We start from the raw sequence: 14818 nt of genomic DNA, 5'->3' as shown, positions 1-14818 counted from the left end.
GAGCAGCACCTAATTTATGGACACTGCTCCCCAAGCAACACAAACTCTGTATAAAGCAATTCAACAGCACAAACAACATCCTCTAAAATGATGGTCCAATAGTTGATTCACCACCTCTCTAGAACAGTTTAAGTAAAAACTGATCATTATAACCTCAACAAAGGAAGGATTTATTACAGGACTGTTGTATTAGTTTTAGCTAAGTGTACCTAATAAAGTGGCAGCTGCGTGTATTTCATACTTGACATGACTTGTTTAAGTCATTCCGCCGGGCTAAACAGTTGCTAATGAAAGAAATAATTCCTATCAAAACATGAGGGCATTTTTAAAATAAGGGAATCATCCCCTCAGCTGTGTTCATCACAACAATAAACACATGTGAATAAAGTTAATCTAAATAACAATAATTTCTAAACTGACTCGGACAGCTCGGAAACGGTTCAAAAATAACCGATCGTTCACAAATCGCAACCATCAGTGTTACGCGGCTCCAGATGTGAACATAATCAGGGTTGCCAGCTCTGCGGTTTTCCCGCAGTAACACTTCAAAAGTAGTCCGATGCCGCGGGTTGAATTTATTTTGTCCGCTGGTTGGATGGACCTATTTTGCATGCAAATTACATGAATGATATCAATAAATAGAAATCTACATTTTGAATGAAATTATTTATTTTCACCCAAATTTTCTCACACACACACAGGATGTCGCAAGTTGCTTTCCGTCGCCAAACTCTCGTTTTTATGCTGGCAGACTAAACATAGATCGTGTTACTTTGTAGATATTACAATGCATTTGGCAACGGTAGCAATGCTGTCGGAGTTTAAAAACCGTCTATATGGTTTGGCACAGGCATATTTTGAGCTCTGGTATTGGGCTGGTTTTGATCACGCAAACCTGGCAACCCTGAACATACTGTTCATTACATGAACTTACTCTGAACACAGCTGCACAAGGTCTGGCTCTTCTTTTGCTTTTAACAGCTTAGTTTGGGATGTGACACTTAAGGATTAATCTTGTCCACTTTACACATTACTGTATTACTAGCAGATAGTTAGCTCAAATTCATAACCTTTGACTTGAAACCAAAACTTGTTTCTAACTTCTGCCGGGAAAACAGACAAACGTCTGTTATCTTCTCAGCACGTGATGGTCAGTTTTGCTTGATATCAACATGATGATTTGTTGGTGATAAAGCTTATCTAACGTACAGGTAAAGCGTTAAACCTCTGTTCCAGCTAGCCTTTAACATAAACCCACTGTAACGATAAGTCCGGGGGTTTTCACATTAAGAGTCTTTCTGAAAAGATTAAACTGTATGCCAGTTTCATTTTGTCCGTGTTCTAAATTAAATTCGTATCTACTGCTATACTGGACACATTGTTTGTCAACACCTTGTTTGTTAAATATTTTAAAAATATCTATTTAATATATATTTTCCTAAATGACATCATATCCCATGAATCTCAGCCATTGACATGCTGTCAGAGCTCCATGGGAGCTGTAGTTTTTCAAATTAAGAACATGAGTACTTTTCTGATCCATCGACACTGAAGTTTAAAATGTATCTCACATCAAAAAGTCGTTCTGGTGCCATAGTGTGAACTGCTAGTATTTGATTTTGGTTCCTTTGTGGAGCTTATGTGGAAAGACACAAAAAGTAACTTCAAACTAATCAGGGTAATTTAGATGAATAAATCTGAATGAAATAACTTGTCCAAATTGGGTTAGGATTCAGAGCTGATTTTACTGGACAGAATAGTAAATAAATACATTTGTGAATTTGTCTGTGGTTTTCAGCTCTGATCATCTGTTCCTGAAAACTGCTTTGGATTTACTGTACATGCATCCTCTTTTTAGGTTTCATGTGTCAATGACTACACAGAAAGGTGCAAAAAGCTCCACAAAATGCAGATGTGATGTCACTAACTAGAGGAAAATACAGTTTTATATGTACCCAGTTACAGATATAATGTCCTGGTAAAAGGCAGACAGCTAACAATTGGACATCAAACTCAATTAAAGTCAAATGTGGAGCAGTAAACTACCAACTTGCGCTCAGAAATATTTGTGATTTTCTTAACCCTAACCAAAAAGAGCCACCAAACATCCTGTCACAAAGGACAAAAAACAATTGACTGCTGCCTAAAGCCACTGAAACTAAAGATGGTTTCTGTGTTCAATGACATGAATTAGACACAGTGAGAACCGCTAACCTAACTCCTTGTGTAACACAGATGCAGCACATACAAGTGCAAAGCCCACATTAATATTTTCAGTCTACTTCTGTGTGTAAGATGTCTGCAGAGCTCTACACTGCAAGTGGACCAGGTGGGAAAAATCTTCAAGGCACCACAGTTGGGGGCAGCAAACCTTTACATCGCTTCATTAAGGGCCAACCCAAGATTACTGGCGTGAGTCGCATACATACGCACATACATGCTCAAATTATCATTTGTCAAATACTTATTGATTATTATGTACCGCTGTATTTTTCCAGATCATAAATTTGAGAACCATTAAAAGTCATAACTCATGCTTCTATTGTCAATAAAAATGAAAATAAAAATAAAAAAAGAATTGAAGAGGAAATATTTAACATTGTTTTTGATTTTCTCTCAGATCATTGTGCTGGTCTTGGGCGTGTCCTTCTTTGTCATTTCCATTGCAGTTACGGGAGACAGTACTTATCATCCTGTATGGCTATGGACAACCATCCCGCCTGGCTTCTTGCAGGGAACACTGGTTGGTATTTGGACAAGATGATTATTAATCAGTGATCATAGTGGTTAACGGAGTCAGAATTTTACTCAATTGTTTATATTCTAAACAGCCAACTTATGGACTATCAAATAATTAAAACATAAAACAGGAGCACCAACAATAGCCCTGCTTACAAAATGCAATATAATGCATAATTGTGGTATCTGAAAACATTTTATGCAATAAATAATAAAAGTTTTTTCTCCTTCTCCTCTCACAGTTCATCATATGTGGGATTCTGTATATTGTGACAGAGCACAATCCGACCAAGAAAACAGTAAGCCCTATTAAAATATTTTTGAAGCAATGCGAACTGATATATTTGCGGGACACTCCATGTTGTCTATATACTATAATAAAGAATACTAACATTTGTAAGTTTCTGTCTGTTCTGTTCTTCATCTCTCTCTGGTGGTGTAGGTCACTGTATCATTGGCTCTGAGTATTGTGACAATACTGGGGACATGTTGGACTCTCTTGCACATCCTGCCTGAATTAGGACACAGCCACTACTATAGGTACTATGAGTTTATAGAAGAGAATATGACAGAGATCGATGATGCAGCATGGTCATCACATTATGAGGTGATTTTTTTTTCATGGTTATTTGTTGTTTTCATTGGTGATGGTGCCCATTTTAATTGATTTAGACTTTAGCCTCCATATGTCATCAGTTTGTCCTAAGGCTGATAGTATGTGTACACAAAATTTCATGGAAAGTTGTATGTTTTTATGTTTTTTTTCTACAGTATGTTTGAGATTTTGCGTATGTGTGTGTTCGTTAAGGCCATGGGGGTGACGATCGAGGCGATCTTTGTATTCTACAGTTTTGTTGGAGGAATTATTTTCATTGTAATGTCAACTCTAGCCGGGGCTGCCCTGCGTTCCACAAAGAGTCAGGTAAAAAAAACACGTCTGTACACAACAGACACTGCTGAGAACTGTGCATTTCACAATATTTGCTAAGCTTAAAGTTGCAGCATGACTCAGGACAAATTAAATCAAGCAATAAAGCGCTCTTCTTTCTTCTGTCTTTAGGCTATTGTAGTGATGACCACTATGGCAGCTGAAACTCCAGTTGAATGACGAGCACAAGACTGAAGTGGGCAGAAAAGAAATGTGAAGCATACAGTAACAACAAAGTATATCTCTTTGTGGGTACAACATGATACCTGAATGATACCTAAATATCAACCAGCTCTCACTAGGATGTTGTGGTCATTGTTTAAAATACAATACAGGTCCTATGTATGTGTGACATGTGTTGCCTTGTTTTGTTTTCTGTGATCTACTGCTATACTTTTGAAAGTCAACAGGATGACGACATCAAACCTTCCCCACTGTGTAGGCAATTAACTACTACTTACTCTGCAGTCTAGCATTGACCTATTTCAACATTATGTTTGTACTACTACACCACAGGACAAAGGTCTGGGTGAAAAGTAATCAAGTAACCAGACAAGGGCAGGCTTGGGATAGGGGTACCTGTGCTCTTGTCAGAGATTTATTGCACCAGACTTTAATTAGGCAACCTCTGTAAATAATGATTTTGTAAAAGTTGTCACTAATGGCTTTATATATGCATTATAAGTCATGCTGGATAGATCAGTTACAAGCCAATAATAAGAAAACTTTCCCTTTGGCTAGTGTTTATCCTCAGCCAGAATGACATTTCTTACTTTGTCTTAGACCGCTCCAGAGAACTGTTGACCGGCTTGCCTCCCAACCTCTGAGTTTTTCAACGTTTCAATTTGTTTACAACAGTTACTATTATCAGGCTAGTGGTTGACTAGGTGTTGAAGCATGCCAGAGATGTATATTACAATGTATGTTAAATAGCTATAAATCTAAATTTTTAGCCATTAATAACTAAGTAAAGTTTGTAATCCCTGAAGAGTTACAAACTTGTGCTTTTGGTTTAAAATATGAAAACTCATTAGAAAGTATTAATGGTTTGCCAATATCTTAAACTGCATTATTACCAGACAGAAACATGTAGCCATGTTGATTCTGCAACATTTAATGAGTAGAAAGAGAAAGCCTTTTTTATTCAAACAATATTGTGAGAACATCTGAACATGAAAATGTGAGAATGTAATGTCAACAACTCCAGCCATAAACATGTCAGCCTTGGTGAACTGTTCTCTATGTTTTAGTACCTGAAGTGTCAAACACAGAGCAATGTGATCCTTCATGTCCCTTACAGAAAGTTTGGCATAGACAAGGTACAGTCTTTTGATAGAACATGCATAGAACTTCATGGCTGCCCTTGAGTTTTATTTTTTATACCATGTCAGCTCATGTTTCAGCAGCAACTCCATTAAGTACAAACACTGTGACACTCGATGCACTGTACCCCCTCCAGAGGACAGCATGTGAGACATATCACTAATAAATTTCTCTGTAAACAGAAAGAACAGGGAGTGCAATGTTATTCAAATCCTGACATGTATACCCATCCTGTGCAAGTGCCTAAGTTTGAAAAACTTGACTTTGGATGTATTTACTGAAAGAAATGGAGAAAAGGCTACAACTTAGAGTATGTTTGTCTTAAAATGTGTACAAAAGGGTGGGTAGAAGGAAAAGTTTCTGAAAATTATATATATATATTTTTTAAATATTTTAATATTAATATTACAAAAAGAGCAAGTATAACTCATCTTTAAGTTTGAATCTGCTATAGATAACACACTATATAGAATCCCATAAACAAAGGAAAACAATGACATGCATAAATAAGGAATGAGAATTGTTTTTATTATTTGACAATTACATTTGCCATTAACAGCACTTACATGTACAGTTTGACATACTACACAGTCTAAACAGAGAATATGAGTCACATTAATGATCTGTGAAAGGCAACAAAATCCTTATAACTGTTTAAGATGAACTGTGTAAACTCAAGAGCGAGACAGGAGTAAGCAATCTGATGCATAATTCTTTAAAGTGTTATTTATATCATTTGTATTGTGCACTGTGGTGAAACAGCACCATGACAATGCCAGTACCTTCAAAATTCAACACCTCAGGACAAAACAGTGTTCACATTACCTGGTCTGTCAGTAATATCATCTTTGTTGTAGTTCTGAAATGTGAAAAGCTCTGGTTAAGGATTTGCAATAGTCAGCTGCCAGTGACAACACAATCTATAGACTGTCCTCATGATTAATTACATTGTAGAGCCTACTGGATGCAGGTGCTCTTTAGCACTTAATGGAATGGAGTCAGTGTAAATCTGCCAACGAACTAGTCACCAACATTCTGTTAACATGCTAATGTAGGTAGAAACAGCATTGCTTCATGCTCCTCTTTGTTCAGAAGCTAATAACTGTGTCTTTAGAGCCGAGCAGGTAGTGTACAGTGGGTCTTTAGAGCTATAAGTGTGGTTGGAGTGAACCAAAACAGTTGTGGGCCTGGCCTCCTAAACAATGAAATTCACCATAAAGCTCTGTAAAGCTGCAGATGGAGCAACCCATTTTACTTTGTCACGTTTTTTTACATAGTAATTTGATACATTGTTATTACATATTCTAAAAATATTCACTATAGCCACTTTAAGCATATTAAATGGCTCTTTTGCTGCTAAGCGCTGCACCATGTTTAGCACCTAGTTGCTAACTTTGTAAAGCTGTGGACTGTAAAAGAGTCGGGGAACAATCTTCTGTGGGGTCATCGCTATGATTGACCCCATTGGCATATGAAATATTCCACTGCTGTATTTTCAGGATCAACTCCCATTATTGGCCTCCAGATACCCATGAATTCTGAAATTAGTCTCAGAAATTGTGCTCAAAAATGCCCTTGTTCTCCTCCATTTTCAGTGTAGTAGAAGACAAAAGGAGTAAAGTTCTTATATCCGAGAACTATTGAAAACAAACCAAAATATTTGAATTCCGTCCTTCAGTGACAGAACAACAGATTTCACGTTTGTGATGTTTCCTCGTTGTCTCAAACTGAGGAGGCAGGCGGCTTGTGGAAGTCGTTACCAATGGTGCATCGCTGGTGAACACGCATGTGCTCGGTGACACGGTACTGACGTGAAAAGGTCATGGGGCAGCGGGGGCAGGGGAAGGGCCGCACGCCAAGGTGGCTCCGCACATGTCTATTCAGAGAGCCTCGCTGGCTGAAGGAACGGTCACACAGAGAACACTGGAAAGGGTGGTGGAGAGGAGTTGACAGATGAGCTGATATATTTGTTGGCACGCTGGCTGAAAGGGTAGAGGGTATGAAGACAGACAAGGTAGATGACATGGAGGCTTGTACAGAGTCTGGCACACTAGGAACTGAACAGACTGTCAAGGTACTCTTTTGATTCTCACCCTCTTTAGGGTTGGAAACCTCCTCCACAACCCCAGATTTATGTATGTTGTCAGTTCCTGGCATGCTTTGGTCTTTAACAATAGATTTACTTTCTTCAAGGTTTGTCTCTCCAACCCAAGATTTAGTCTCATCAAAACTCTCAGCCCCGGCTGCAGATGTTGCCTCATTCCTTAGCTGTTTGTCATTATTCCTGATTCCAGTCTCAAATGTGTAATTTTTGCACAATGTGAAGCCTTTCTCTTCTCTGTCACATCTGTTTTTGTAGGACACAAGCAACTCAGCAGGTTTGGCGCTAATATCAAGTAGGAGAATGTGGTCTGTTGTCCCTGTGACAAAGTGCTGCCTCAGAGAAGTGCAACCTGGACTGGCAAAGGTCCCAGCCTCCTCCTCATCACTGGACTGGTCTGAATAATCAGGTTGGCTAGGGTGGGAGTCTCCATGCAATACATGTGCATCCTCCTGTGGTAGACAGTGATAATGAAGATGTCCATGGTATGACTGCCCCACATTGGGTTCAGACGTGATGTTGTTCACAGACTGTGGTTCTGTGATTTTAGTGTCTGACATCTTTTCAAGTTCCAGAGAGGTGCGTCGTTCAAAGGTGAAGGGGGCATTATCCAAACTTGATTCTGGTGTAGGATAGACAGGCAGCCCAACATCAGCAATGTGTCTTTTGTTTTCCATAGCCATGTCTCTGTTGTCATGTTCATGTTCATGTTCATGCCGACTTAAGGTAGTGTCTCGTGTGTTTTTCTCCGCTCTATGCAGTTTTGGGGACCAATCTGTCTTAGGTCCAAAGGGCTCAGAGTGGAAGTCCTGCCTATTCATTTCTGCTGGACACCCACCGGAGTAACTGTGTTCCTCTTTGGTATCTCCCTCATGACATAAATCTTCACAGTGAGAGTCACTTCCTGTGTCCAAGTCCTCCAGAGGAATTGGAACTACAGCTCTCTGATGTTGTGAGAGCTCCTCTGCTGCAGCTGATTTTGAAACATCATGGCAGTCAGACAAGTTCAGTCGCTGATGTTTAGAGGGCATATCATCAAAACTGAACTCAGTTTTATACTTCAATGCCCTGATCAAATTGTTGCAAACCTTATTCTGTGGTAGTGAATCACCTCTATGATGTTTTGTGTGAGTCTTACTCTGAAATGAATCACAATGAGCATGGTGATCATTATGATCCGTAATGTGGGATAATCCATTGTCCATGTGTCCATTATTCTGTTTACTAAAATAATCTGAATTGCTGCTGTTGTGATCCTCTAGCATGTCAGACTGATCTGTACTAGATTTGTAACATAAATCCAGTATTGCACATTGATCTGAACTATTCTGGTAATCCTGGCCCTGTGTTCCAGTGTGGTCTTTTTTGTGTTTGTAATGCAGATTCTGTACCTTGTAGTGATTGCTGTCATTGTCTGTGCTTTCTGATCGTGAGACAGGGGCCCTATTGAAATTGTCTGTGGCCTGGGATACTGGATGGTAAGGATGCACTGGAGACACTTCTGCCAGCTGGAGCATAGCCGCTCCATTACTGTGACGGATGACGGGCACTGCCCCAGAGCATGGATGTGGTGATGAGGAACAGGATGAGGAGTTCCTCCTGTTCCCGACTGTCCTCGCTAGCTCCTCTTCTGTGCTCTTCTGCCAAGTCTCTGGTTTTACGGTGCCAGCTGAGTGAAACTGATCCATCTGCACCTCTTTGTCTGCTCTAGACATTCCATGCCCTTCAGCAGTGCAGGGGATATTTTGAATAAAATCCTGACCTGTCAGATAAGTTACTTGTTTGCAGTTGCCTGTATTTACACCAGTTTCTGTGCAGTGCTCAGATATACTACAGTGGGTGCTGTCATTGCTTAAAGTGCTTACATCCTTTCCACAATAGCCGTTTGCACCATTTACACTGCTAGCTCCACATCCATCTGTTTCTCTGCCTTTAATACAAGAATCGGAACTGGATGAGTGCATCTGAGCTTCATCATTTGTTTCTACATTGGCTGAATATTGATGATCCTCTCTCTCTGGTGAACTTGCAGTACTTTGCACACTGCAAGTGTCTGTTTCATCACATCTTCGAAATGCATCAATACTGCACATTAAAGGTAGATACTTACTATAGGAATTTGCAGTTATACAATGGGTAGTGATAATATCTTTATATGGCTGATTCTCAGTTCCAGTGGATCCATTTGTCTTATCTGCATCATTTGCCTCAGTCTGTTGCCAAGCCCTGAGAGCCTCATGCAGTTCATCCATCTGCAGGTAGCAGGCGGCAGTGAGCAGACTGTAATAATCTTGCTGGGTGCGAGCGTACGGCAAAGTCCCTGTATAAATGTAGTCCAAAACAAGTGCCAGCACAGAGCCAGCCAAACACGGTGCCTGCAGTTCCACCAGAGCACCAGTAGAGGACAAGATAGATGCCAGCACTGGACTGGAAGCTGCCAGGACACACCTGCGGTAGCAAAGTGCAATTACAGATGCGATTCTCCTTAAAATCATGAACATTATACAAGACACACAACTACCAACAAGCAAGATTTTATTTCTTCAATATGTGCACGTGGGAGTGGCTATTTGCAATAATAAAACCATTCTATGTTGCTTACCTGTGTGCAGGGTAGAGCTGACCTGGGCTCTCTCTCTGTCTGACCACACAGTCACAGAACTGAGCTTGTTCTCTTTGGAGGTTCAGACTCATCATCAGTGATGCTGTGTGGTTAATAACTTCCTGGGCACAAGATGATGCCTGAAGAGTACAGAGTGCAGTCAGTAGTTATTTCTGCTCAGGATACAAGATTAAACAGAAGAATGACACTGAAAAACTCAAATACACAGGCACAAGAAGTCTTCTACAAAGTGTTTAATTTGCAAGGCTTACCAATTTTCTATAACTAACTAACTAACTAACCCTAACCCTTAATATACATAATAGTCAATACATGTTTGCAGTCATCTACTATAAAGATCAAAAATAAAAAGCCCTGACCCTAATAAAGAGGTGTTACTTATCTTAATATATCAGTGAAAGTAAAAGAGAAATAGTCTTTACTATCTTTGTAACAGTAGACTGCTTGAGCATGTAAATCAGGTAGAAATATATACTCTCTTACCTCCATGTTATAATTGGAGAGGTGCGACAAACCTCCACTATCCCGTGGTATGCAGTCAGAAGCTCCCTGAGCGCAGAGTCCTACCAACACTTGCTTACAGTTGAATGGAGAAAAGAAGGTCCATGGGGGCTATATAGTGCCAGTGTACTATCTACGCACACTGTCTCATTCGGAAAACAATCACACGCTTTTCATATTGGGGGCATAGCGTGACGTGAAAGGACAGGTGCTTATAAGGAGTGTTGGCATCTAACGTCAGAGTCTCCATGGCCTGTTATGGAGGGGGACTGAGACCAGCCCACAGTGAACCAACAGAAAACTACAGAACTGTAGCAAATAGATCCACAATTTCTACACATCAGGAGAAGATGGTATCAGGGCAGGCACTTATTTGGTTACACAAATAATTGCAATAAAGTTGCCATTCTGAAAAAAAATGAACACAGGATAGGGTCTGTCACTCATACTCAGAATAATAACAACTGAATTCTCCTGGGGAGCATCATCTTTTGTCGTGCTCCTGCAAGGAGGTCAGAGGTCATCATCAGGGTCTGTTACAAAAAATAGATCACAAATGGCAAAGATACTGGCTCTTGCTCAAAGACATTTTAGGCAGAAAACTTTTGCAGTGATCTTGAATTGTGCAGTTTTAGGGTGAACCCCTCAACCCTCTGTTGAAAGTGCTGTGCATGTTCTATGTCAAACTGGGTCTCTTATTAAATCATTAATTGGCTTAATTTGTCAACTTGAAATCTTCACTAGAGTCTTTCATTGCATTGTTACAGTTACACACAAGCCATTGTGGATGTACTGAAGAAGAAATATGTGATGTGTCTCTATCTGCTTTAATTCTACACAGGCAAGCATCTCCAGTGTCAGGAGCAAGATCCAGCCCCCCAGCTGACGCTTTGTTGACAACTCCATACTAAGCCATTTCTCCACCCTTCCACACCATGTGCTTGTCACACTTTTTCATCTCCACAGGGCTCTAATGTTACAGCCACCCCTCTAGCTGTTCACAGGGCAGTAGTACATTCTCCCTGGCAACTGTGCAATGGAAATACTACTGCAACACACACCATCACATTGTAAACCATTCAATATGAGTCTTGTGGCACTAACTTCAAGTTAATAATAATTTATTGCCAAACTAACTTTGATGCCAGCTTAAAGTATGTAAAAACTAGAATTACTACCTTGCGGTTGTATGCCTTCGCCAACCAGTCAAGCTGCAGGAAATGTGCTCAACAATTTCCCCTTCTGTTCCTGAGTTATGGTGTTAAATAATGGCCAGACCGTTTTGATGTAAAATGTCATCACTTCATAATTTTATCCTATTAGACTTCTGTGTTTAGTTTAATTAGCATATGAATACTTGAGTTATGGCCAATAATATGTTTTGTGATTGACCTTGACCTTTGACCACCAAATTCTAATCAGTCCATCCTTGAGTCCAAGTGAATATTTGTGCCAAACTTGAAAAACTTCCCACTGAGTGCTGAGATATCACATTCATGAGAACTGGATGGATGGTCAGACAGACGTATCGATGTATGGACAACAAACAAAACAAAAAACCCAAGGCGTAAAAATGTATATCAAAAATATGTTGTGTAATGTTTAGGGCGCATACCATGTAATTGCAATATTTGATTCAGTTCTAGCTGGGGGACCTTTGTTGCAAGCCATACTCCATGTTTCCTATTGGCATCTACACTGTGACTGTCAAATAAAGGCAAAGCACCAAGAACAAAACACAAAACTAAGTTGAGATGCAGTGCCCTACATAATAACAATAATAATGAAAGAAATTATGTTATAGTTTAAGCAATGATGACACACTCACACAAAGTACTGCACGTATGCTGGACACAGTGGCTTTGAGTGTTTCCATTCACTGGGTGCTTGGTGACATAGCTCACGTACTGTACTAGATGCGTGCATAAGAGAGAGGATCTCCCTTGGTACACATGCGCACACACACACACACACACACACACACACACAAAACACAGCTGCAACTTTTGGAAACACATCACGTTCTGGGACCGTATTCATAAAATATCTGTAGGCCCAGGGCCAGTTTTAGGAAAATGATGGTGTCAAACCTCATTTAAAAATCTGATATTTATTAAAGAGAATAGTAAATAACGCACCATTTTAGAACTGACATGATTGCTGAATCAGTTGAAATTTGTAGTCCAAAGAGGGTGTTGCAAACACAATGAAGTTCTCAAGACATAATAATAATGAGATATAATATAATATCCCATTAGGATATTAAAAGACTGCACTTTGTATTCCATAATGCATGAGATGACACTTGAGGTTATATTTACTGACACTTGAGGTCGTATTTGCTATTTTTATTGTTGAAGCAACTTGTGCCAAAATTTTCTGGCACGCACACACACACCAAACATGAGAACGACTGCACTGCACCAGGCAGCTGCATGCCAGTGTGACATAACACTAAAACAGCCACCACAGGAACACTTCAGTCCCAGTGGTGGCTCTTAAGTTATGATGTACTCCCATAACAAACGTTCTGTACTACTGTCCAGCACAGATCTTTTTTCACACACAAGGTGGGTTCAAGATAATCTGTCTGCTGGCAGGAACACAGCAACAATTTACCACAAAGGCATCTAGATTATTTTGCACAAATGCATCTTGTTCCTTGCAGTTTTTCTTGTATCACTTCAGGAATGAGCGCCTTTCACAGCTGTAGCATAGCTAGCTGGCTGGCGTACAGATTCACAGAAAGACTGTTTTTTGGCAAAGTTAACAAGAGAGAAACAAACGTCTGCAGCCATGCTAACAACTCAGATGAATCAAAGTATTGGACAAATGGAAATTTTGGTTTTGATAATGAAACTAGATCACCATCACAAAGACAGCTGTCTGTACCACAAGCTCATATTGTGTGGACATGTTTCAGCAGATGAAACATGCAAATGTTTCTACCTTTACACGAGGTAAGCTTTTTACAGACATTACAAGTAGCACCACGGTCATTTTTCTTTGTGAAATGAAGCCACGATGTGGACCATTTCTTCCTCTCCACCATTACTCCTTCTTCTTGGAAATTTCCAGCTGCACAGACGCATGAGTCTGACATCATTGTTTTACAATGCAAAACTGTCACAAAACATGCTGGTATTGATAAAAGGAACTGATAGTTCTGTAGTATATAATTCCAAGGACAGGACAACTGACCAACACTACAATCCCTTGAGGCATGTTGCTACATCAGTATGGCTAAGAAAGTCCTAAGAGCTTTTCGCCATTTGATTTTAGGTGTCTTTCTGGCTCTCAGTAAATGGTCCTAACCCATATCATGACAAAATAGTTTTCTGCATACCTCAGGATTACTCCAAGATCTGTAGTCTGCGTTCCAGTACTAAAAAAAGACACACATCGCACTTCAAATAAAAAAAGACGCTCCAGCATCCCTACAGGAACACATACCCAGCTGACTACATACCAACCCTGCCTCTGCAACACATACAGTACATGGCTCCAGCTGTTAACTTCTTGTCCCAGTTCCATTTTTACACATGTAACATCATCTTCATCTAGCTGTCTCTCTTTAATCCACACATCCAGAACATTGTAGTCATGTTATTTGGTGGTGCTGCTATTCTTAGCTCTTTGGCACAGCACTGTACACACTGATCCCTACATTAACACCTCAGCAAAAACATACACAGTAGCAGCACAACAGTAGGTCAGCTTAAGGACTCTGCAGGGTCATTCCACATCATCAGATCTCATATTTTGTTCATACCTTGTCCATACTGTATCATAGATGGGTCCCAAAACCAGGGCCTATGAAATATTTCTGTTCAAATCCTATGTTTTAATATTTTTTCAGGCCTTGATATGATTTCAGTTTTGTAGCCTAAAAATGCCTTACCTGGGAAACCATGTTTGAGAATTAATATCTTGACCAGTACTGTCCCTAGCCTCACTAAACTTTGTACAAAGGAAGACAAATATGTCTTCTGTATACCAAAAACATTAAAAGCCTATATGCACGCTCAGATCATTTTCATAGGACAAAAATGGTACGTGGGTAGTGATAGCATAAAATGTAATGTAATGCCAATGTGTTTTCTTCATGCACACATACAGATGTATGCTCAGTGGAATAGAGGGAATTGTCTCAGGTAAGGTCCTGGATATTGAAAATAAGTGAAATATTTTGAAAAAATATATGGTATAAGGAGGAATAAGTGGCCAAATAGCCCTCTCAAGCTCCAGTAGGAGAATATAAATGTGTTTTGTCATAAAAGGTTGGATGTGTTTATACATTTGTCTTCACAGTGTGCAAAAGACTGTAAAAATTGTAAATTTGTAAAATTGTAAAAAATGTTTAAAAAAAAAAAACATTGGAATTGACCAAAAATATTTTTCAGGCCTTAGTTTTGAGACCCAAACATTACATAGACAAACTCTGACATGGGATGACTCTGCTGCCAACAGAAGTACCAGGGAGTAGAGAGTCAAATTATATTGGAGAGCATTCAAGACTAACAGTGTCCTGTTGGCCTTGGAGATATGATCCATACTGTATACTGTAATTACAATGTCCCTGGTTCAATTCCAGCTGGAGGCC

The 14818-nt window shown here is 39.7% G+C and overlaps 2 protein-coding genes across 2 annotated transcripts; one reads left to right on the top strand and one right to left on the bottom strand.

Annotated features, from left to right (window-relative positions):
* Positions 1-905: 905 nt before the first annotated feature.
* Positions 906-4019, top strand: LOC108877046 (uncharacterized). Its single transcript, XM_018666973.2, has 7 exons — positions 906-954; positions 2296-2412; positions 2621-2743; positions 2982-3038; positions 3182-3346; positions 3548-3661; positions 3800-4019. The coding sequence occupies exons 2-7, from the start codon at positions 2296-2298 to the stop codon at positions 3845-3847; spliced, it is 624 nt and encodes a 207-aa protein (XP_018522489.1). The 5' UTR covers positions 906-954; the 3' UTR covers positions 3848-4019.
* Positions 4020-5497: 1478 nt separating this feature from the next.
* On the bottom strand, positions 5498-14790 carry LOC108877044 (uncharacterized). The gene is made up of 3 exons (XM_018666972.2): positions 10198-14790; positions 9694-9833; positions 5498-9539 (listed from the first exon to the last, which is right to left on the bottom strand). Exons 1-3 carry the CDS (start codon positions 10201-10203, stop codon positions 6713-6715), a joined length of 2973 nt encoding a protein of 990 aa, XP_018522488.1. The 5' UTR covers positions 10204-14790; the 3' UTR covers positions 5498-6712.
* Between the last annotated feature and the right edge of the window lie 28 nt (positions 14791-14818).

Source organism: Lates calcarifer, linkage group LG2, assembly GCF_001640805.2.
Source record: "Lates calcarifer isolate ASB-BC8 linkage group LG2, TLL_Latcal_v3, whole genome shotgun sequence".
NCBI lineage: Eukaryota > Metazoa > Chordata > Actinopteri > Centropomidae > Lates > Lates calcarifer.
This window is presented reverse-complemented; position numbering and strand designations above follow the sequence as displayed.

Coding starts and splice junctions, on each gene's coding strand:
- LOC108877046 (XM_018666973.2), top strand. CDS start 2,296: ATGTCTGCAGAGCTCTACACTGCAAGTGGACCAGGTGGGAAAAATCTT. Junction 3,347..3,547: donor CATGGTCATCACATTATGAG/GTGATTTTTTTT, acceptor GTGTTCGTTAAG/GCCATGGGGGTGACGATCGA. Junction 3,662..3,799: donor TGCGTTCCACAAAGAGTCAG/GTAAAAAAAACA, acceptor TTCTGTCTTTAG/GCTATTGTAGTGATGACCAC.
- LOC108877044 (XM_018666972.2), bottom strand. Junction 9,540..9,693: donor CAGCTCTACCCTGCACACAG/GTAAGCAACATA, acceptor TTGCTACCGCAG/GTGTGTCCTGGCAGCTTCCA.